At 36.8% G+C, this 24,030-nt stretch overlaps 6 protein-coding genes, 1 long non-coding RNA gene and 1 pseudogene across 8 annotated transcripts in view; 4 read left to right on the top strand and 4 right to left on the bottom strand.

Moving 5' to 3' along the window:
• LOC111251300 (exocyst complex component 5 pseudogene) overlaps window positions 1–5,092 on the bottom strand; it is a 5,414-nt pseudogene extending 322 nt beyond the window's left edge.
• Window positions 5,093–5,296: 204 nt separating this feature from the next.
• Window positions 5,297–7,443, top strand: LOC111251192 (glutaredoxin-related protein 5, mitochondrial-like). The gene is made up of 3 exons (XM_022807556.2): window positions 5,297–5,546; window positions 6,097–6,236; window positions 7,098–7,443. Exons 1-3 carry the CDS (start codon window positions 5,423–5,425, stop codon window positions 7,233–7,235), a joined length of 402 nt encoding a protein of 133 aa, XP_022663291.1. The 5' UTR covers window positions 5,297–5,422; the 3' UTR covers window positions 7,236–7,443.
• Window positions 7,444–7,836: 393 nt separating this feature from the next.
• On the bottom strand, window positions 7,837–10,521 carry LOC111251191 (uncharacterized). Its single transcript, XM_022807555.2, has 3 exons — window positions 10,368–10,521; window positions 8,869–9,072; window positions 7,837–8,437 (listed from the first exon to the last, which is right to left on the bottom strand). Exons 1-3 carry the CDS (start codon window positions 10,425–10,427, stop codon window positions 8,249–8,251), a joined length of 453 nt encoding a protein of 150 aa, XP_022663290.1. The 5' UTR covers window positions 10,428–10,521; the 3' UTR covers window positions 7,837–8,248.
• Window positions 10,522–11,032: 511 nt separating this feature from the next.
• Window positions 11,033–13,518, top strand: LOC147755624 (uncharacterized). Its single transcript, XR_015328380.1, has 2 exons — window positions 11,033–11,273; window positions 13,099–13,518. It is a non-coding gene; the product is annotated as an uncharacterized LOC147755624 (long non-coding RNA).
• On the bottom strand, window positions 11,805–17,698 carry LOC111251190 (tumor susceptibility gene 101 protein-like). Of its 2 annotated transcripts, XM_022807553.2 has the most exons (7): window positions 17,089–17,698; window positions 15,546–15,675; window positions 14,893–15,110; window positions 14,128–14,417; window positions 13,511–13,688; window positions 13,089–13,277; window positions 11,805–12,489 (listed from the first exon to the last, which is right to left on the bottom strand). In XM_022807553.2, exons 1-7 carry the CDS (start codon window positions 17,128–17,130, stop codon window positions 12,403–12,405), a joined length of 1,134 nt encoding a protein of 377 aa, XP_022663288.1. In that variant the 5' UTR covers window positions 17,131–17,698; the 3' UTR covers window positions 11,805–12,402. The 2 variants fall into 2 exon arrangements, with proteins under 2 accessions (XP_022663288.1, XP_022663289.1); XM_022807554.2 differs by lacking the exons at window positions 14,893–15,110; window positions 15,546–15,675; window positions 17,089–17,698 and adding an exon at window positions 14,661–14,886.
• Window positions 17,699–19,084: 1,386 nt separating this feature from the next.
• LOC111251493 (tumor susceptibility gene 101 protein-like) lies at window positions 19,085–21,826 on the top strand. The gene is made up of 4 exons (XM_022808124.2): window positions 19,085–19,503; window positions 19,943–20,120; window positions 20,354–20,542; window positions 21,142–21,826. The coding sequence occupies exons 1-4, from the start codon at window positions 19,217–19,219 to the stop codon at window positions 21,226–21,228; spliced, it is 741 nt and encodes a 246-aa protein (XP_022663859.1). The 5' UTR covers window positions 19,085–19,216; the 3' UTR covers window positions 21,229–21,826.
• Window positions 20,113–24,030, bottom strand: part of LOC111251497 (glutaredoxin-related protein 5, mitochondrial-like) — a 29,082-nt gene continuing 25,164 nt past the window's right edge. The window contains exon 3 of the mRNA XM_086991482.1: window positions 20,113–20,532. Within this exon, the coding sequence (XP_086847608.1) occupies window positions 20,488–20,532 (45 nt within the window). The 3' untranslated portion in view covers window positions 20,113–20,487. The remainder of the gene's footprint in view (window positions 20,533–24,030) is intronic.
• LOC111251496 (uncharacterized) overlaps window positions 22,991–24,030 on the top strand; it is a 2,792-nt gene continuing 1,752 nt past the window's right edge. The window contains exon 1 of the mRNA XM_022808128.2: window positions 22,991–23,263. Within this exon, the coding sequence (XP_022663863.1) occupies window positions 23,204–23,263 (60 nt within the window). The 5' untranslated portion in view covers window positions 22,991–23,203. The remainder of the gene's footprint in view (window positions 23,264–24,030) is intronic.

Here is a 24,030-nt window from a genome sequence, read left to right as displayed (position 1 = left end):
GCATCTCGACGTTAATATACCCATCTAGATCCTTTTGAAATATCTGCCTTGAAAGTTTCTGAAGCAATGAATAGTCAATCTTGAATTTTGTCAACTCCTCAGAGAGTTTCTCTGTACTCGTATGCATCAAAAGAAGCTTCGATAGGTAGTCTCCTCTGTCGTTCACTTGAAGTTGTATCGTAATGTAATCTTGTAGTTTTACTGTATACACGTGGGTGATGAATTTCGCCATTATCTGGTTAGGGTTGTTAAACACCTGAACAACTAGATTTTGCGTGTTCCTACACAGAGGTATAATATCCTGGAACACATCGGATCTTATGTATGCGCCACGTTGGGCATCCGTTATGAATGTGTCGACGCATGTTTGGAAGCCCTTAAAGTGAGCAAGGATTGATTCAAGTTGAATCATCTTTTCCACGTCGCCAATCTCATGGGCATTTCGAAATTCGTCAATAAGATCGCTTTCGATCTGAGAGTATTTCGTTGTTATGCGAGCTTTCGCCTCGTCGAATTTGCCTCCAGAGGGAAGTTCTTGCGCGATTAGATGCAGCTTTTGAATTAAGTCAGAATTTTCATAGATATTCTGCTTTGACAGCGGAACGTCGCTGACCTCACTCTGGAAGTCGGCGAATTTTAGCATCAACTTTTCGGCTTCCTCGGCGCGAGCTCTCGGTGTGTTCACAGACTCTAGTAGGTCACCAAGATAAACGACTTTGGCAGCTACGCGTCCTATATGTGTGTCGAGGTTTTTGTACGTGCGTTGGCTTTGCTTATTCTTGTCGAGCAGATCCTCAACACGTCTCCAATGCCTCTCCATCTCATCACTGCAGTCTTTTTCTAATCGTTGGCATCGTTTTTCCCTAAATATGTAAACAAAAGAACATAGAAACGGCGACTGATTGACCGGCAAATATTCTTTCTATATAGAGGTGTACATATCACTCGCTTTTCGCGAGGTCCGTTTCAAATCCTGGATATTATAGATTGCATGATTTCAAAAAGGGTCTGCTATTTAAATAGCGGTCGACACTCACCGATGGTCGTACTCGAGCCTTAACTGTTCAATTTCGCCCCTGAAAGCCTCTTCAAGACTTTTGGCGTCGAAACGGTCATCTTTCTGTGGACCAAGGGTTCGCCACGCAAAGCGCTCCACCAAGTCTTCGGCACAAAAGTTCTCTGCCTCGCATTCTGCTATTAGAAAACTCATCTGAGCAGCCGTGAACACAATATATTTTAGTTTATTTCTTCAAACGTCTCTTTATTATTATTATTATCTGACATTTAAGGAAAAGACCTCCCATCGGGAGCGACTACGTACAGCGATTATTGTACACGCTTAAAATAAACGCGAAGGCACCTTATTATCACTATTTTTTATTAATAGAACTCATACTTAGTATCTGTTCTTCTTTTTCAATATAGAAATATTTTCAAATGCTAATCGTTTAAAAAATAGTAAATAGTTAGATTCACAATACATATAGCTATAATTAAAAAAAAAAATTGACTCGATTCAATAAAGTTCGTATGATAAACGTTCAGTAAAGGCGTAGAGCGTGTTGTGTAGTAAACAATTATAGTACATACTGTTTACATATCAGGTCATATAAGTCGAAATGGGATTTTGATAGGCCAGAGTTTCCTACTAGCCCTAAAGCCTCGTCTGAGCTTAGGCGTAAGCTATTTTGAGATAACCTAAGACGATGTGAATTGTTGTCCAATAATAATTTACAATGCAAGATATGTTGCAATCAATAATAGTGAGCGCTACAATGTTTGGAGGTAGCTGTGGCTGAAAACAAAAACTAAATTTTCAATAATTAGGTTATGTAATAGGGTGTATATATATGTATGTATGATCCCTTTTAGCCATTTGTCTCGGAAAAAGGTTTCTTTAATTAGTGACAACTTTATGTATTTGGATTAATTCATTACAAAAAATGATAATTTGATCTAAAAATCTCCACTCTGGCGTTTTTTCTATTTCTGCTCACGCTGTTCATATCGACAGAGATAGAATTTATCTCATGGCTATAGTTAGTATGCTTTGGCATTCAGTATCTACTATCCTAGCAGTGCATACAGTAGGATGGAAGGTTTGATATGCAAGCGGGCCGGTAGAAAACTATGATTTTGGATATACGGGACGACCAGGGATACTGCGTGGAAACCTATACCTCACTTCCAACTTGTATCGTACCAACAAACACCTCAGTTGTAGAAGTATTCACGACGAAGATAACTGAAATAAAAGTTAGATTCTTGGTAGATATTATGAATTCAGCGAAGGGAAAGTAAATACTCAGCACGTTTTTAGTCAGAACAGAGGTCAAAGCGGGTGTAAATAAATACTTAAACAAAAAGAGAAGTCCATATTGAATGAACTGGGGCAAGACTGTATAAAACCTATAACCGTCTCAGTATTTTCGTGCAATTAAAATCATGCAACGTTCTTTTTTACACACAGAAAAGGTGAAGGTAAGGGCAAACAGATCATGGTGGGATCACGAGTGCCCAAGGAGTATGCCCCGATAGTATCAAGCAACAAAATTAGCTCTAGCTTATTCGAAGGTGAACGCATATCGCGCTGCTTAAAGCTCATTACAGGCCTACATTAAATTTACCAGTTGTTTATCGATTTGGTCGAAACTTTAACGAACATTAGCATTCTTGCCAAAGTGTGGTTTTTAAGCCTCAGTGTCGTCGGCTTTCTGGTGTATACTGTACCTTTAATATACCTCCACAAGAAAACTTATTGTTGTCAGATCCGGGAACGGGCAAATTTGCCTATAAGGGCTTCTTCCAGTTCACCTGTTTGTTAGGTTCTCATTAAGATATGGTCTCACATCACAGTCATAGTATGTAACAGCTCAGTTCTGTTGGAAATAAAGTTTGCCATTTGGATCAAAGTCTTTCTGTATGCTTAGGAATACAAATTGTCGTACTAAACTCAGGTGGGTGGCATAAGTTTGTATTGTCAAAGGAGAAGGAACCCAACTATTTGCGTGAGATGCTGCATCAGACTGTAACTTCTAGTAAATTTACGTGGTGTCTTTGCGCAACATGATGATTTACAGTTGTCTGGTATATTATGTTGATGAATTCAATTTAAACGTAGCCTCATCCCTCTAAACAACCTTTGCTGAAAATTGGAACTTTACATTTTTGCAAGGGTCATTTGCAATGTTATTTTCTCCGGCCCGGATGAAAATTGATGAAATAGCCAAACTTTCAAATAAAACGTTGCACATATTTGGAAATCGCCAAGCGTGAACTTGTTCGGAGCGCATATCGAAGAGAGAACATTCAAGACTCTCGGGTTTCTTCCATTGATTTAAAGCCCATAAAGCCTTCTGTTGTAAACGTCACTGAGCCAACTGGAGAAACTACTTAACGGCACCTCGAATCGATAGGATCAAACTTGCCTTCCTAAAAGGAATTTTAGATTTTCACCTGTCCGCCAAAAATCGACTCGGTTCCACGCATGCATATACGCCGTTCTTCATTGAGTAACTTAGGTCAGAAACAGCATGTTCTTTCTGAGGTAAAACGAAATAATTTATTAGGTTTCACGAAGAAAAATTTGTCGATTTGAGCTCGGCATTTTCGACACGAAAGCAATGAAGAGTCATGCATGGAGATATGCATTTAAAGCCAAGTGCCACATACAAACCAGGTACCCAGCCAATGACTTACACCATTTACTTGGCACAATCGAAGATTTCCTACCGCATAGAAAAGAGTTTGCATAATAAATTACTGATAAGATTAACAATAATCAGTTTTCAATATCCTTTCTAAGTGGTTGTACCGCGTGAATTGTCGATTTTAAAAGAGCGTATTTTCGCAATTTCACGTGAAAGTAAATTGATTATCGTATTAACAGGGTGGGAGCAGATAGCCCGTGTACATCAAAAATAGTCAACATGTTTATCAAGTACATGAATCGATGCGTACAGCAACGCTATGGGTGCATTTTTCATAACCAGTTTACTTTTCATATAAATTAAGCAAAATGTATATATATAAAGGGAAATAATATTGAGCACGTGCGCACAAAGTGTCAGAACCATTGATATTATATATAATCTGAAAATATTATGGTGGTAAGAGAGCTTTGCAATTTAGCTTACTAGTTACTTCGATGATCAAATTTTGTTATATTAACTGTTATCGTATTTATCGCACAAAGCAGACGCACACACCAGGACTATTGCGTTTGTATATATATATATATATATATATATATATATATATATATATATATAAAAATCGTGCAAAATTGCTCAAACAGGAATGCCCACCTATTTGAACTTGCTTAATTTACATCGCTTTAGTGCTTCGTTTATTACTGCAAAACGATCCCTTATTATTATTATTATGTTTATAGAACGAGCGGACTTAAGCCGCATTATACTAAACTAATGCTCAATTTGTAGATACCCAGTCTATAGTTTTCACGAATGGGCGTATTTTCCATTGCTTTAGCTCGTTCTGCTTTTCTTCCTACCATTACAGTGTACTAGCATCTAAGGGAATCCGAATTATATCGTAATCACAACTTGGTTACTCACTAAGCTATTATTGACATGAAAGAGTCATAAACCTTATTGTTTTGCTGTTGATGAAGATGATTCCTCGACGACAATCGGTTACGGCGAGTAATTCGTTAGAAACGTTTTTTTTTTTTTCGGTGTGGGGTCACTCCTTGCGGCTAATGACTAATAAATACATTACAGATGCACTGCCGCCGCACACAGGCAGGCATATGAAACACATACATAGACACAGGTTGCCGAAACCTCAATAACAATTGTTCACTAGTATACTCCTATCTACTCGACCTTGCTGTAGGGAGCACTTCTGTAGTCTTCGTTACCCCAGCTTGAATCAGTTTTCTTTAATTTTCCTTTCTAATCGGTAACCAATAATTGTCAATAGGCGAATTTATTGTAGTATTAAAATTGAATACACATCAACCAAACATCACATTATATCGACGTTATACAGGCCTTCCGGCTGTTGACAGGGACTACCCCCCTTTTTGATATTACATGCATCAGTCTTTAGCAGGTATCTAGGGCTTGTAAATTTCGGACGTACCTCGAACCCTTTCAAACATAATAACAAAACTTAATTTCTTATTATATTTAACTGCCCGTTAATAGTATAAATGTATCCGGAATACGACACTCAAATAAGCTCCCATAATGATGCTATTTTTTTTTACTGATCAGTGGTTTTAGATGGCACACATTTCCTAGCGAAATTCTTCTCGCGACAGTCCAATCGTGCGGAAATATACTGATAACTCGAAGGAAGCGAACTTGGAGCAGTAGAATCAAAATCCGAATATTACATTCAGATCGTTTATGCTAACAGTTCTGTGCCGGTAGAAAAAGAACGAGTAGCGCAGATAATGTATCTACGCAAAATTGTAACCCAGGGTGTGCGATGTTTCGCCACCGAGGCCAAACATAAACACATCGAGAATATGGTAAAAAAGAGTAAAGTAGTTGTGTTCATGAAAGGAGTACCTGATGGTAAGAACAACATTTTAGGATGCAAGTAGTTCTAAAATCATGCGTTCAATAGCTTTTTACTTTTCTAAGCGTCGTACATTGTATTGTGAAGAAATTTGTTAATTCGGAATACAGATAAAATGAACTGAATGATACTCTCAGAAGCCTTGTTCACTTGTAGTGATCTGTAATGCATTACTTACTTGTTGTTAAAATGATTCCTTTTAGAACATAAAGGAGTACCAGTATAACTGAAAAGAAGACAATTTTCAATTCACTGAACCATAGCCCAAAATTTAGTCATTTTGTTTTTATAATATAGTCGATTATTCTTTCGTGTCACGTTTTTCTTTAGCTGTTCTACCTTTTATTTCACGACCACCCGCGGATACCCATATCGTAGTATGCATATGACCTTTTTTTACAGATGATGAAAAATTATAAAATGTTTTTCTCGAAACCTGCGTACACTGCAAACATCATATCAGGCGCACGATGTCCTGTCTCTTGAACTTATTGATAGGTTAAGTTGTTTCAAGTGCTTGTCATATGTGCTCTGAATTGGTTTCAGAGCCTCGTTGCGGTTTCAGCAATGCGGTCGTACAGGTGATGAAAATGCATAATGTACCCTTTGATGCGTACGATGTCCTTCAAGACGAAAGCTTACGACAGGAAATCAAGGATTTTTCGCAATGGCCAACTATTCCTCAGGTTAGAACTGGTTACATTGTCGAAATAATGAAAGGCAGGTGTGCATATAATTAGATAACAAACTTAGCCACCCGTGTGACGTCTGAGAAGTTGTTTTTCCAAATATGTCTTTATGACTGCTATTCGATTTAAAGATTGATCTCTTCTTTTGGACTCAGCTTGGGATTCGAGTAGATCTACAAATATTTCAGCGACGTTTTCGCTAGCGGACCCTCACTCGATATCATGTAACCTAAATTAAAAAAGGGTTGAATTTTCAAACAGATTGTGTCGGTCGTAATACAAATGTTAGATTAGATATATAAATATAATGAATAACTGAGAAACAATTGTTATTATTCTAGTAAGCATCCGTTATTTTCTAAAAGATGTTTTCTGAGAGGTTTTTTTAACAATTATAGTTTTGCATTTGGTCATGGTTCTATGGGCAGCGATGTGCTCCATTTCGGCAGTACTTTTATTTCTTGAATTGATTGAATTGATTTTGCTAGTTAGAGGTATTGTAGCATCGAAATAAATTCAGTGTTTACCAACATATAATTTAAGGCACATATTTACCACTTGTTATGGATGCAGAGTAGGATTTAATAGTTGTAGGTCCAAGGTTCGATACCCAATGTTATACGGAATTTCCAAAAGCGTTGGAATGATTTAGAATCGTTGAATTTAGTCAGCATTCAGAAAAGACTTTATTTGCAACATACGAAAATACGAACTGCAACTTTAGACATTATATATTGGGTACATAGGTGCTGAAAGGTCCAACATTTTATGTGAAAAACGTGTGATATCTAGGTCAAATATCACTGGATAAAAGCGCTGAACAGACTACCAAATTTGGCAAAAGATATTTTTTTCTAGGTCTACATTGATGGACAGTTTGTCGGTGGTTGCGACATTATCATGGATATGCATAAAAACGGTGATCTCGTTGAGGAATTGAAAAAAGTTGGTATCCGATCAGCGCTACAGGACCAGGAACCTCCAACGAAAAAATAAGCGACCTATGTATGGAGTTAGCCAGGAGCTAGATAATTATCGCACTACGGCAATGTCGCCGTATCATGTAGATATTGCAAATTGTTCTGCTACTGCTATGGTTAGTACCGATTTTATAAATTAGGTGTCTTATTATATAAATGATCATTGAAACTTTAAAAAACAAGAAATAAATTGTGCGTGTTGAACACGCATGTTGATGACTTAATCAAGCCTTATCGCTTTTATATAGTTGGGTAATCACATAATTTTACAAAACTACGTGGGCTATTTTGTAATACGGTGTCATCTTGTTAAATAATGCTAGTTGCTTGATTTCTCCTTTTCTATACCAGTTCGTATATTTGTAAGCTGTAGGCATAACGAAGCTGAACACTTCATTCAAATGAATACAATCCTTTAACATGGCTATCTTCAACGAAACGGTAAATGCTTCAGGGACTAGTAGACATGTATAAAAATGTCTATTTATTGGTTCAAGGAAGCCAGTAGTTAGAAAAGAAGCCTGACCTATTACATGGCAAACCTAAAAGGTGTCATTTAGAAAATAACTCACAAGAGAAAGTGTTTCACTAACATGCACTGAGATAACGACACATGATTCGATTAGAAATATTGCTTTTTATATTCAGAAGTACAAACATTTATTTATAAATTAGACGTTCCCTGTGGGGATACATCTGAATATACATATATACCAGGTGGATTCATAGCTGAGTTTGAAATAGATGTTTTGGTTTCCATTAGGTCGACTCACCGCCTACAGATGCAGTGCTATAGGCACATCATATATATCAAAATCGATTTACTATAAACTGATATTCTTGGTATGAGTTGCTTTTCTCCGCATCTATCAGATGCAGATATATGACAAGAACTGTTAAATCTTGGCTAATTTGGAATCCGATTCTTATGAACCCATTAAGAGTTCTAATGACTAAAAATACCCCAACATAAGTGATAATCCAAATATAAGGTGTTTTGATGACTGGGTTATTCGATCGACAAGCTTTCTACGAGCTATCTTTTTTGGGCAAGGAAGTGGCATTTAGTTTGTGTAGATCGTCGTGCAGTTGACCCAACATTGTCGCGTCGACAGGCCTCTGAAGTGCTTCCTTTGTTCTCCAAACAGCACGAGCCACATCCACGGGTAACGTAAGCAATCGGAATGGGATTGTTAACAGGTTACGTAAGGTGCTTATCTGCACAAAGAAGACAATGGACGCTAAGTATTTATGTAGAAGAAACAGCCAAGCAGAGTTAGGCACTCCACATACAGAGTAATCGATGTTGTTTTAATGGTAACGTGAACTCCAAACTAATGAAAATGCACCATAATCATGCAAAAAAGGAAAGACCTAATTAATGAGTAAACCGATATCTGCAGAACCGTAAAACTGAAAGTAAAAAGAGCGTTTTAACGTCAAGTCGGGCCTAATACCTAACTGACAACAACAGAGCTTGCATACACTTTGAAGCCTTACAGGAACAATAGATTTCAAAAACCCCTCTGCCTTTCTCGTACAGAAGCCTTCGTCTAAGGTTGGCTCGAATGAAACTCATTATAATATATTCAGTGAAAGGAGTTGCCGGACATTGACGATATGCTTGATATTCTCATAAGTTTCTCTACCTTGTAGTGGACCACTGCAACAAGTGGATAGGCGGCGTAACTCAATATCGGTGTTCCATTTAAGGAATCCGTATCATTGTCAGATCGTAACAAGCGAAGAGTATCATTAAATGGCAAGCCCATGTTATCCGCCGTACCGAACAGATTTGAAAGTTGTAGCTGTGCGCTTCCGTTATGTCCGCCATAATGGAAGTGCGTTGAAACCTGAAGAAAGATGAGTTTTTCTTTTTTTTCTTTTAATTTTCTAAAAGATAAAACTTAGCGAATAGATATACAGTGTTTTTCTAAATACGCTTCGATTTATATTTTTAGACGTCTACGGTGTCGGGTCTGGCAAAAATGTCTTTACAGTTTTATTTAATTGTCAACATAGTAGTTTTAAAATGGCATGTTTGAATTGTGTTTGGTACAAAGCAGATTTAAAACACATTATTAGTACTAGAATTAAATAATAGCTTCAATTACTCACGATTAAATCATATACCAGTAAGGCCGGTATAGATATTACTTAGCTTTTCAATTAGCTTCCGAAAATTAGCTGTTTCTTCCCTGACTACAATTGTGAACCGAGGTAGTGTGTTTTACGTAAGGACTTGCCATTGGCACAGGTTGCTTAAGTGCAGATCATCGGGGTCACATAGGGCTTTCTTTTACCAAAACATTGGCTCATTTACACATACATTTACCTATATATATATATATATATATATATATATGTATATATATACATATATATATATATATATATATGTATATATATACATATATATACAGGATGTCCCAACAATGTATACACAGTTTGAATGATAACCTTAATTTTTATTTACAAATAAGTAATGCTTAATAAAGTCAATTTATTTTTCCTTTTATAGCAAATATTTAAAATTTCTACCATTTTGGTCAATACAGTGCCGATAATGACACGGTATTCATCCACAAACTTGATTTTATTTGGTGTTATGACGTATTCCTGGTCAACCACGACTTTGAAATCTTCGAGTGTCGTCGATTTACTTCCGTAGACTTTGCCCTTTAAGTATCCCCATATGTTCTCACATCACGATAATAGTGCGCAAATGTTCTTTTCTGTTGAAAATAAGCTTTACTATCTTCGCCAAATTCTCTCGGAATGCGCGGCAAAATAGAGTTTGAGGTAAATTCGACTAATCGCCATAAATATTTTCTGGGACATTATATATATATATATATATATCTACACCAATCGTCGCAAACGCTCGTACCTTTTTAGTCTTGCTCATCCTTAGCTTATGTATTCCTAGAGCTTAATTAATCTATCGATATTTTTAACAGAATTCAGATCCACACGTCCTTCTAGGCGACGATTTCATCTTTCTCGTTCAAGGAGTGGCAGAGAGATAAAACTGGCATTGGTCTTTCATCAAACTGTTTAAACAGGAGATGTAAGTTAAACAAGATCAGCAAAAGCCTACTAATCAAGTTTTGACGATAATCTATTAAATAATTAACTGCGAACATACCACAAGTTGTACCACCAGACAGCTAAGAAGGCCGACTATATTTTGAGCACCTTGTGCCATTGTAATCCGATTTCGCTGTTTAGCTCTTTCTTTTCAGCTCACGCGCCGTATAGCGACCTTTCATGGAGATCATGGTTAGCCTTTTCACAAAAACGAAAATCAAACCATCTACAAATAGACGTGTGACTCTCACTAGCCTAGCTTGTTGAACGTTGCACTGCAGTACCAATTCCGTGCAGTGTTTTTCGCATTCGTTGCATATTAAATTGTACGCACACGTGTCGCATTAGTAATACACCCCGATCGTAGGATATTTGACACGCGTGCTGCGGGCATGTCGACAAATACAGAAGAAGTACACACATTAAACCGGCACACAAATCTAATCCGGCACGAAACATTGGGATCAATATACGGAACCTGCACGTGGCCTCGATATTCGAAGCGAAATAGGCCAATCTATCAGTTTGACGTTAGATATCCAGTAAATTAGAGCTTACTCTAATGTCTGTTATGAGAAGTAGGTTGGTTGAGTCCCGTTTTTGAAGTTGAGCCAATGCTCGAGCAATTTGAAAAAGCTAAAACGAAACGTACGGCTTCTATTGTGTTCCGACTGTCACCAATATCACAATCCGGGACCTAAAAAGAAAATAAAGCAGGCATGTGTGGACGATCGTGTATGATAAGGACTATTCACGTAAAATCACCTACCAAACCCGCCAGGATTTTGCTTTTGTTAGCTTATACCATTGTATTTTGCATGTGTGTAAAGTGCAGCGATTTCTTCGTAGATGACGAGGAGGAAACTTATGTCACAATGTAACTTACGAGAAGAAACGTCAAAGTGATTTAAGCTTTCAAACTAATTTTCATTCACAGACATCGTTACGATGAAAACCGTATTAGGTAAGGATTTAGGGGGATTGGAACCTACTTTTGCAATGGAACATTGCACTTATCTAGTGAATACCACAAAGGTATATACTTGACTAAATAACTTCAGAAAAAGACATTTAGTCTTGAGCAATAGTCTTGAAAAAGAAGAGCATATGCCGTTTAATAATCTCCCAAAAATCCTTTTTTGAATTAGAGTATGCTTAGAGTATTTTAAAGTAGTATAGGGGTACACTATAAATAGAGCTCCGGTAATTTTGTATCTTAACACTAAAATAATGCCACAAGCTGCAGGGCGTTGAACACTATGTTCTACATATAATGCTTGTGTCGTGGACCTTGCTAGACGAAAAGTGTTGTCGTGCATGATTTAGCCAATGAAGAAAACCATAGGGTAAGAAAAAAACTAATAAGCATGCTGGTAAGGAGAATGCTTTGGTACATCATTTTCGGTGTCGAGTTACCGTAACGTCCGAGATGTAACAAAATCTTAAATTTTAGGTGTCTGTTTTGTCGAAAGTACCTAAAAAAACAAGTATTGCCTTATATTTCATTTAGAATATATACCTTAGATTTATTAATTTCATAATCACTTCTATATCGCACGCCATCTGTCTTACATAAGCCGACTGCTTATTATTACGTTAGATCAAGTGTATAATCATATTTTTAAGGATGGTGTTGAAACTGCGGCCATAATTATAGTTATATATAAATATTTATGTTAAAACAGATGAATGCTTCAGTCTCGTTTTCCTCACTCAAACATTATTGTTTCCTTTGTAGTGGGTAGGTCAATTTACTGAACTTCTTAGTACTCAGCAGACAGCAACACGTACAGATTTAATAACAGTTATTGTAAATAGTATTACTGTTGCAGAAATAATGGCTCCTTAAAATTAACTACACCGGTCCCCCGAAAAGCTTCTCATTCTAGCCGTCTTCATCCCATCGTACATTGTCTTCAATGAAGTCACTTTAAATAGTTTCTACTGCTAATTTAACATCTGTCTATACCATTTAGTCTCCAACTCTATTTTGTAATTGTTGTGTTAAACCGAAACAAATGGTTAAGATCGTGCGTTAAGTCCACGTTCTTTATTTATATAAAGGCCAAAAAAGAAGAATGGCATCTGGGTACTTAGACAGGCGGAAGTCCGGCCTTTTGCCTACATTTCTGCATCAACGCTCGTAGCATAAACTGCTTTCGCGATTGCTCACGCACGTGCTGTAACGGAAATATTATAAAGCAATAACAAAACATGGATAGACTATGTAGATACATTAACTAATTATGTAGATAGGGTGTTGAATATTTCCAGTTCTAGCTAGTTCTATATTTTTGGTAAAATCAATTTTTACACAAATCTACAACATATATACACATAAATCACTTCATTGAGCTAAACATTGCATATGTGCTTATCTTTGTTGTATATGCAGATGAGATATTTTAGGCGCTATGACACTGTAAAAAATTGATTTCCCTGCAGATTTTTTCATCAAAACTCAATAACCACATATGTACTATATTTTACTTTGGATCAGGCTTCATTCAGGATCATTTTTGCTTAACATTCTTGAAAGTTGTAGGGAATTATTATTGCTTTTATGCATAGCCGACATGGTAAAGTTAACTTATTAAGTTACTAAGCTATCAAAAAAATTAAATTGTTTTGTGTTCCTTATTGTAATAATCAAGTCAAAAGAAATGCATATATTATACGTGACAATGTCGAACTGTGTAACGACCACGCGATGGAAGTACATAGATTCCGCATAATATAACAAGCACATCTTTTCTTTCTGTTATTTTTCTCCACTTACTTTCAAAAAGGTGTCTAGATCAATAACGCCTTTCCGCAAACCCTCTCCAAGGTAGTAGATGGCATCTTCCACTGCACTTTCCTCGGCATACGCCTGAAGAAGTTGGCGGTATAATGGCGCTGTAGGAGTAACAGCGTTGTCTACATCAAGACCCCCTTTTTCCGAATCCCACGACATTTGCTCGATTGACTATGAGAACAAAGGATGCAAACGTTATTTCACATAAGAGAGTTTTGTAAAACAAAAATAAGTGTGAACACGACACATCAATTTCCTTTTCAATAGTTATCTAGCAAACAATACATTTGAAACATATTAACTGTGTGGGCTTGTCTACGGCCATGTGAGCTTCTAATGCATTTTATATTACCACAAAGTTGAAACCGTTTGGCGGTCATAAATAAATAAAACGCGAAAATTACCTGTTTGAGTTGTTCACTCTTTTCTTTCAGTACGGTGAGATTTGATTCCATTTCCCTACAATCTCTTTCCATATCGGACATATAACGGTCTAACTTCTGCTTTCCCGCCTGTAGCTCTTCATTCGTTTTTCGAAGGACTTCTTCCTCGGCTTTGGACTTTTGCTCAAATTCAAGTGCTCTGAAATAATTAAATAGAATAATAAAGTTTACGGTTTCTGGCCACATTGACCGAACACGTTACGACTTTGAAAATGTAAACTAAAACTGCTTCTCAGTAAAGCTAAGTCGTGAAATTATAAGTTTCACAGATACACCATATTATTCTGCGTAAAATGCATGATTTCCATATATACTTTACAAATACAATTAGGACAGCATTTTTGATTTAGCAATGTTCGAATTCCTTAAAATTTTTGGCCTACTGAAAATGTTTTAAGTCCTTTGGATAGCTTGCTTTCTGCGTCATTTCTACAAAATAAGCACTTAATGGGAGTCCAAAGCTATTTTAATAATTCATTTCGCTCAGGTGTATTAAAGAATGAACGTATGAATTCATTATATAAGTCTTAGTTTATATTAATATCTGCGTATAAGCTTATTATAATACTTTTGCATACCTGTCAGTAATTCTACTTTCCACAGCTGACAAGAGGCTTATGCGAATGTGTTGGTCCGTTATACTGAGTGTGTTGTTGTTATTCGAGTTGTAATTAGGGTTGTATGACGGAGTACTATTGGGGTACATGGCAGTACCACCGGGGGTTGGCATTGGAAATGCCACAGACATGCCGGTTGAGCTTGGGTAGGGCGTAGACTGTGGCTTAGATTGTGCAGGTCGCGAGCTTCCAGGAGCATTTGGACTTTTGGAGAACACTGGGGGTTGTTCCCCGAAGATCATAATCATCACCTATTCATAGGGTATTGAATGTAAGTGAGTGGCGAGATTATACATCATCACATAGAGCAAACATGTTCTTCGTCATAAATTATGTTTCTACTAGAGTACACAGAGGCATGGCAGATAAACATACACTGGGTAGGTCTGCCAACAAGTGAAAAAAACGAATCCAGGGATGCTTAGTAATCAATGAAGTTACTTTTAGTAGCACAGTTAAGCAGACGTTTAATTAGGATAAATATATTCACTTACAGATAGGATAATCCTACCCAAAATACATAGCTGTGTGCTTCGGTGAACCGCTAACCAGTACGCGACGTTGTTGTTCCGTAACGCAAAACGCAGACCTGGCTTTTTAGACGATGAACCTCTAGCCAATTTTAATACGAAATTCGCAGATAAAGTTTTCAAAGTGACTAAACCTTTCAAAGTGATCGTATAGACTTTCATTACGATTCACTCAGGCTTCCAGCATATCCTCTACCTGTATAACTCCTATGAGATCGCTGCTGTTGCGATTCCAGTCGTGTAGGTACGGTAGATAGACCCGGCCACTTTCGTCCACGTACTGTGAGGTTTTAATCTGCATCGTTGGTGTTGGACAGACGTAACAAAAGGGCGCGTGGTACGGATGTATATCCAAGACCCAAATGCGAATCGGAATGTTGTACGTTACGTTCTTGTATCGAACAGGAATTGTCCCTAGAAAATTCCCAAGTGTAGTAAAACCGTGTTGAGCAGGACTTCTTTTTTAACTATTTCAAAAAATAACACAACGATTTAGATTGTATGGAGTCGGGTTGGTTGTTAAGTTGGTACTGACACAGTTGTCGAAAACTGTCACGTAATTTGTGTGTGTGTTGCAAGGAGTCGTGCAGCTATATATATTATTTTGTGTTTGAGCAGGATTTGCTTTTTCACAGCGTAACCCTTAACGCACCTTTCACGTCACTGAAGACATGTCTAATATTCACCCAAATGATATAATGTTACATAATATAAATTCGTAATATACTGAATAATGCTATGAATTTGCTAATATAAACGTTTGCATCATTCTACTTGAATTATACCAATCTATGTCACGCTAAGCAAAAAACAATGATTGAGAGTCTTGTCATTTCTGGTCCAACCTACCATCGAGGCACACGAGCTCCTTGGAACTGCCATTGTTGAAGATGAAGGTTTCTGCTTTTGGAATAAGGCCACGGTACTGTTGCGTCACACGCTTGATGTCGGCGCGGGCTTTCTGCATGTACTGGTAACTCTGATGTATCAATCCGTCAAAGACTTTTAGTTAAACATCCTAATACATAATAACACATTGAACCATAGTCGTTTACAATAGAAGTAATTCTCTCAAAATAGAAATGTTTGCGGCGATCTTCGTAAAAAAAACTCTTTACGCATGGAGATAGTTCTTTTGGCCGCTTCGCTTTTGATACTTTTTTGTAATATTACCTTACGGGCTTTTTCATGCACAACTGGTGGGTATACTTGTAATCGCAAAGTTCTTTTCGCCCGTCCACTACGATCTTTGTTCTCACATAGATGTAATTAAACGATTTGATTTTATGTGAAAGCAATCAAAAAGTAACCCATTATGTACAAGCTAATAACAAAATTGAATAGCCGCACTATACCACTACTAATTGAAGCTCATCAATAAAATCCGAAAAAGATGTTGTACGTTTTTTGTTGTCAGTATTTTGTACAGTATCCAATTGACCAAGTAAATTTTGATAACTGCATTCTCGAATTACGACGGCAAAGGCCTAGTACGAACATCATAAATGTAATGGATTTTCCATAGCTTACGGTGAAGTTTAATATAATATCGCAAAACTAAGCGTGTTCGCTGAAAAATCGCAATCTCAATCTTGTCCGATAAACTCTAACACCGTTTAGGTTATGCCACCTCTTTTTATTTTGAGATTGATGAAGTTTGAGTGAGTCTGAATCGAACATGAAAAGCGAGCAATTTATTTACAACAGCATTACCTCATACCCTCTTTCTTTTTTCAAAGCCATGTCTATTCACTGTCGCGGCCTCGAAAGTAACACGTAATTCTATACTTTAGCTAAGCTGCTGTTGCAGCATATCTATGTTGAAATGCAACATCTTTTTTGACTTCTCATTATGCCGCAGTTTTCTTCTGTTTAGTTCTCCCGTATATATGTTTATATATGCTCTGGACGCGGGAATTAAAAAATTTGATTAAGTAGTGTAATAACTTTAAAAACAATTTAGTCTTAATCAACATCCCACGTTTGTATAGAGTGGACAGAGCACGGTTACTAGATTTGTGGTAAAGTGAAGTTAGACAAATGACTTGTATGAACTTAATCATGAAAAATTACCCTATCGTAGATGCGTCATATCCCATTAGACCTAGCAAGCGATTCATTTGCATAAGGATATTATACCGATCTATGTTTGAACAAGATCGTGGGAGACCTCCTTGCAATAAATAGGTTCTGTTTATGCGTATGATGATATCAATTATTCCGCGATAGAAATCTAACACAGACTTGACAATTAATGAAATAGCTAGCCGAGACCAAGTTGTTTTTTTATTTCTATTAATACTCTGACTCACAGTAACGATACTTATTAACATCGATGTGGTGAATGATACATTAATGTCAGTTGTTGGGATAATATTTTAATGCTATGTACCGAATTAATGCAGCGTTCCACAGCAGCTGGAAGTGGACCCATCCTCCCCCGTTATGCTGAACTGCACTCTAGAATGCACTATCAGACAGGTAGCCTACTTCCAATGACGGTGATCGAGACGACGATGATGATATCCACTGATTGTGCACGATCGAGTTTTTGCGTATGAGGTATTAGCCGTCACTATTTCGCACAAGCTCACAGCACCTTATACGAACGGAGTCCAGTTTAATACAAGAGCGATAATAATGACGACGAGTCTGACGAGAAACACTGCACGCGGCGGCTCCTTGCACAAAGAATGTCTAATCACATCGCTCACAGAGAAACTCCGCATTATAGACGCAGACTCGCATCTGACTGTTGGCTAGTTGACATTCTTTGACTCATTAGTCGTACCATTAGTAGAATCGTATAAATTATTCTGTATTCAATTTCTGTTCCTTTCTCTCTAACCCAATAATAATTTCAGAACAGCATTTGCATTGACACTCGAACACACACATACACAGATATACACCCAGAAAAGACTTGTTTCTACATTAAAAAAAAAGCAGAAGGACAAGTCCTGAACCTACATTCACAAACAGACGAAATAATCCCATGCAGAACAACATTAGCCTGGACATGCCTGGAAATGTCGTCAGCTAAAGTGTGACCAAGGAAAATAAGGCGGGCGAATTTGAACTAATCGAACTATTGTTTCGGAGTACGTAGCCGTTTTACTTAAAATTAATGCCAAGCTGATGGTAAAGAAAATGTTTACATTAAGCAATTAAAAAGAATAGGTTAGAACTGTCAAACAGACGATTTTCGAATAACTATGTGTATTTTGGTTGGTTAAACGAAATCACGTTCTCTTCATCAAAGTTCTATTTATCGTGGTAGATTAGAAAATTATTTGTTTTCCCTGCATTGCTACAAAAAATGAAATAGTTGTAAAGAACATACATCTTATGCCAACGCATTAGCCTCATATGATATAAAGTAGATAGTAAGTTACTTCAGATTAATGATGTCTTCTGTGTAAAAATTATCTTAAGAATCCCCTGCTGAAATGTGTAAAAACAAATATTCGCTCAAAACTTGACTCAAAATTCCCTTTCGCGGTTACTATATTGGGGCCTCATTCATGCTTGCGTCAGGTTGCCGAAAGTACTGCTCTACAATCATTCTTTATCAAGGTATTGATAGAAGAATACGAGGCAATATTTAACGCAGAGAAGAATTTCTAGTAAAATGTATGTTTTTCCCAAACCATTAAGTTTCTCATTTAACCTCTGAGTTTCACATATGCTCGGGTATTAATAGTTTGTAGAAGTACAAATCAGATATCTGCATGATAAGTTCCTTTATTCACATAGGTTGTATAGTGTTTGCTTTTGCCGGGACTTGAAGTAGCTAATCCTGTTTTTTTTAGATCCCAGTTTGAAATGACAGGTTGTATTAAATGATCAAGAACATCAGGAGTGACACTGTTGGAATATGTAAAAAAAAATATAGAAGCACTAGTTTTTGTTTGAATACAATTTTAGAGACGAGGCTTAGGAAAGAACTAGCTCTCTCTCTCTCTCTCTCTCTCTATTATATATATATATATATATATATCGCTTGTCCACAGTTTTTGGTAACAACATTATCATTACTAGATAGGCTTTAAAAACAAAAGACAGCATTATACAACTCTTGAGTCTATCAACATGGTTTTAGCGGCGATAAAACATTCTCACTGTAAGAATGCACTGTAAAAAAGATCAAATCCGAGGAAGGACTTGTACAATGTAAATTGTCCTCATTCAAGAAGAATATATGCCAATAAAAATGTATATCTATCAAAGCATGAGGTTAATTAATTGCTTGCTTTATACGGTCACGTAAGGAATAAGAATGATTTTTAGAATCTATATGCATATATTTCATTATTAGAATATTATTAAAACTTCATTGATTACTAAGCATCCCTGGATTCGTTTTTTTCACTTGTTGGCAGACCTACCCAGTGTATGTTTATCTGCCATGCCTCTGTGTACTCTAGTAGAAACATAATTTATGACGAAGAACATGTTTGCTCTATGTGATGATGTATAATCTCGCCACTCACTTACATTCAATACCCTATGAATAGGTGATGATTATGATCTTCGGGGAACAACCCCCAGTGTTCTCCAAAAGTCCAAATGCTCCTGGAAGCTCGCGACCTGCACAATCTAAGCCACAGTCTACGCCCTACCCAAGCTCAACCGGCATGTCTGTGGCATTTCCAATGCCAACCCCCGGTGGTACTGCCATGTACCCCAATAGTACTCCGTCATACAACCCTAATTACAACTCGAATAACAACAACACACTCAGTATAACGGACCAACACATTCGCATAAGCCTCTTGTCAGCTGTGGAAAGTAGAATTACTGACAGGTATGCAAAAGTATTATAATAAGCTTATACGCAGATATTAATATAAACTAAGACTTATATAATGAATTCATACGTTCATTCTTTAATACACCTGAGCGAAATGAATTATTAAAATAGCTTTGGACTCCCATTAAGTGCTTATTTTGTAGAAATGACGCAGAAAGCAAGCTATCCAAAGGACTTAAAACATTTTCAGTAGGCCAAAAATTTTAAGGAATTCGAACATTGCTAAATCAAAAATGCTGTCCTAATTGTATTTGTAAAGTATATATGGAAATCATGCATTTTACGCAGAATAATATGGTGTATCTGTGAAACTTATAATTTCACGACTTAGCTTTACTGAGAAGCAGTTTTAGTTTACATTTTCAAAGTCGTAACGTGTTCGGTCAATGTGGCCAGAAACCGTAAACTTTATTATTCTATTTAATTATTTCAGAGCACTTGAATTTGAGCAAAAGTCCAAAGCCGAGGAAGAAGTCCTTCGAAAAACGAATGAAGAGCTACAGGCGGGAAAGCAGAAGTTAGACCGTTATATGTCCGATATGGAAAGAGATTGTAGGGAAATGGAATCAAATCTCACCGTACTGAAAGAAAAGAGTGAACAACTCAAACAGGTAATTTTCGCGTTTTATTTATTTATGACCGCCAAACGGTTTCAACTTTGTGGTAATATAAAATGCATTAGAAGCTCACATGGCCGTAGACAAGCCCACACAGTTAATATGTTTCAAATGTATTGTTTGCTAGATAACTATTGAAAAGGAAATTGATGTGTCGTGTTCACACTTATTTTTGTTTTACAAAACTCTCTTATGTGAAATAACGTTTGCATCCTTTGTTCTCATAGTCAATCGAGCAAATGTCGTGGGATTCGGAAAAAGGGGGTCTTGATGTAGACAACGCTGTTACTCCTACAGCGCCATTATACCGCCAACTTCTTCAGGCGTATGCCGAGGAAAGTGCAGTGGAAGATGCCATCTACTACCTTGGAGAGGGTTTGCGGAAAGGCGTTATTGATCTAGACACCTTTTTGAAAGTAAGTGGAGAAAAATAACAGAAAGAAAAGATGTGCTTGTTATATTATGCGGAATCTATGTACTTCCATCGCGTGGTCGTTACACAGTTCGACATTGTCACGTATAATATATGCATTTCTTTTGACTTGATTATTACAATAAGGAACACAAAACAATTTAATTTTTTTGATAGCTTAGTAACTTAATAAGTTAACTTTACCATGTCGGCTATGCATAAAAGCAATAATAATTCCCTACAACTTTCAAGAATGTTAAGCAAAAATGATCCTGAATGAAGCCTGATCCAAAGTAAAATATAGTACATATGTGGTTATTGAGTTTTGATGAAAAAATCTGCAGGGAAATCAATTTTTTACAGTGTCATAGCGCCTAAAATATCTCATCTGCATATACAACAAAGATAAGCACATATGCAATGTTTAGCTCAATGAAGTGATTTATGTGTATATATGTTGTAGATTTGTGTAAAAATTGATTTTACCAAAAATATAGAACTAGCTAGAACTGGAAATATTCAACACCCTATCTACATAATTAGTTAATGTATCTACATAGTCTATCCATGTTTTGTTATTGCTTTATAATATTTCCGTTACAGCACGTGCGTGAGCAATCGCGAAAGCAGTTTATGCTACGAGCGTTGATGCAGAAATGTAGGCAAAAGGCCGGACTTCCGCCTGTCTAAGTACCCAGATGCCATTCTTCTTTTTTGGCCTTTATATAAATAAAGAACGTGGACTTAACGCACGATCTTAACCATTTGTTTCGGTTTAACACAACAATTACAAAATAGAGTTGGAGACTAAATGGTATAGACAGATGTTAAATTAGCAGTAGAAACTATTTAAAGTGACTTCATTGAAGACAATGTACGATGGGATGAAGACGGCTAGAATGAGAAGCTTTTCGGGGGACCGGTGTAGTTAATTTTAAGGAGCCATTATTTCTGCAACAGTAATACTATTTACAATAACTGTTATTAAATCTGTACGTGTTGCTGTCTGCTGAGTACTAAGAAGTTCAGTAAATTGACCTACCCACTACAAAGGAAACAATAATGTTTGAGTGAGGAAAACGAGACTGAAGCATTCATCTGTTTTAACATAAATATTTATATATAACTATAATTATGGCCGCAGTTTCAACACCATCCTTAAAAATATGATTATACACTTGATCTAACGTAATAATAAGCAGTCGGCTTATGTAAGACAGATGGCGTGCGATATAGAAGTGATTATGAAATTAATAAATCTAAGGTATATATTCTAAATGAAATATAAGGCAATACTTGTTTTTTTAGGTACTTTCGACAAAACAGACACCTAAAATTTAAGATTTTGTTACATCTCGGACGTTACGGTAACTCGACACCGAAAATGATGTACCAAAGCATTCTCCTTACCAGCATGCTTATTAGTTTTTTTCTTACCCTATGGTTTTCTTCATTGGCTAAATCATGCACGACAACACTTTTCGTCTAGCAAGGTCCACGACACAAGCATTATATGTAGAACATAGTGTTCAACGCCCTGCAGCTTGTGGCATTATTTTAGTGTTAAGATACAAAATTACCGGAGCTCTATTTATAGTGTACCCCTATACTACTTTAAAATACTCTAAGCATACTCTAATTCAAAAAAGGATTTTTGGGAGATTATTAAACGGCATATGCTCTTCTTTTTCAAGACTATTGCTCAAGACTAAATGTCTTTTTCTGAAGTTATTTAGTCAAGTATATACCTTTGTGGTATTCACTAGATAAGTGCAATGTTCCATTGCAAAAGTAGGTTCCAATCCCCCTAAATCCTTACCTAATACGGTTTTCATCGTAACGATGTCTGTGAATGAAAATTAGTTTGAAAGCTTAAATCACTTTGACGTTTCTTCTCGTAAGTTACATTGTGACATAAGTTTCCTCCTCGTCATCTACGAAGAAATCGCTGCACTTTACACACATGCAAAATACAATGGTATAAGCTAACAAAAGCAAAATCCTGGCGGGTTTGGTAGGTGATTTTACGTGAATAGTCCTTATCATACACGATCGTCCACACATGCCTGCTTTATTTTCTTTTTAGGTCCCGGATTGTGATATTGGTGACAGTCGGAACACAATAGAAGCCGTACGTTTCGTTTTAGCTTTTTCAAATTGCTCGAGCATTGGCTCAACTTCAAAAACGGGACTCAACCAACCTACTTCTCATAACAGACATTAGAGTAAGCTCTAATTTACTGGATATCTAACGTCAAACTGATAGATTGGCCTATTTCGCTTCGAATATCGAGGCCACGTGCAGGTTCCGTATATTGATCCCAATGTTTCGTGCCGGATTAGATTTGTGTGCCGGTTTAATGTGTGTACTTCTTCTGTATTTGTCGACATGCCCGCAGCACGCGTGTCAAATATCCTACGATCGGGGTGTATTACTAATGCGACACGTGTGCGTACAATTTAATATGCAACGAATGCGAAAAACACTGCACGGAATTGGTACTGCAGTGCAACGTTCAACAAGCTAGGCTAGTGAGAGTCACACGTCTATTTGTAGATGGTTTGATTTTCGTTTTTGTGAAAAGGCTGACCATGATCTCCATGAAAGGTCGCTATACGGCGCGTGAGCTGAAAAGAAAGAGCTAAACAGCGAAATCGGATTACAATGGCACAAGGTGCTCAAAATATAGTCGGCCTTCTTAGCTGTCTGGTGGTACAACTTGTGGTATGTTCGCAGTTAATTATTTAATAGATTATCGTCAAAACTTGATTAGTAGGCTTTTGCTGATCTTGTTTAACTTACATCTCCTGTTTAAACAGTTTGATGAAAGACCAATGCCAATTTTATCTCTCTGCCACTCCTTGAACGAGAAAGATGAAATCGTCGCCTAGAAGGACGTGTGGATCTGAATTCTGTTAAAAATATCGATAGATTAATTAAGCTCTAGGAATACATAAGCTAAGGATGAGCAAGACTAAAAAGGTACGAGCGTTTGCGACGATTGGTGTAGATATATATATATATATAATGTCCCAGAAAATATTTATGGCGATTAGTCGAATTTACCTCAAACTCTATTTTGCCGCGCATTCCGAGAGAATTTGGCGAAGATAGTAAAGCTTATTTTCAACAGAAAAGAACATTTGCGCACTATTATCGTGATGTGAGAACATATGGGGATACTTAAAGGGCAAAGTCTACGGAAGTAAATCGACGACACTCGAAGATTTCAAAGTCGTGGTTGACCAGGAATACGTCATAACACCAAATAAAATCAAGTTTGTGAATGAATACCGTGTCATTATCGGCACTGTATTGACCAAAATGGTAGAAATTTTAAATATTTGCTATAAAAGGAAAAATAAATTGACTTTATTAAGCATTACTTATTTGTAAATAAAAATTAAGGTTATCATTCAAACTGTGTATACATTGTTGGGACATCCTGTATATATATGTATATATATACATATATATATATATATATAGAC

Source organism: Varroa destructor, unplaced genomic scaffold (genome assembly GCF_002443255.2).
Source record: "Varroa destructor unplaced genomic scaffold, Vdes_3.0 BEIS01000005.1, whole genome shotgun sequence".
Lineage (NCBI taxonomy): Eukaryota > Metazoa > Arthropoda > Arachnida > Mesostigmata > Varroidae > Varroa > Varroa destructor.
The sequence above is the reverse complement of the archived record's forward strand: the minus strand, read 5'-3'. Positions and strand labels throughout refer to the sequence as shown.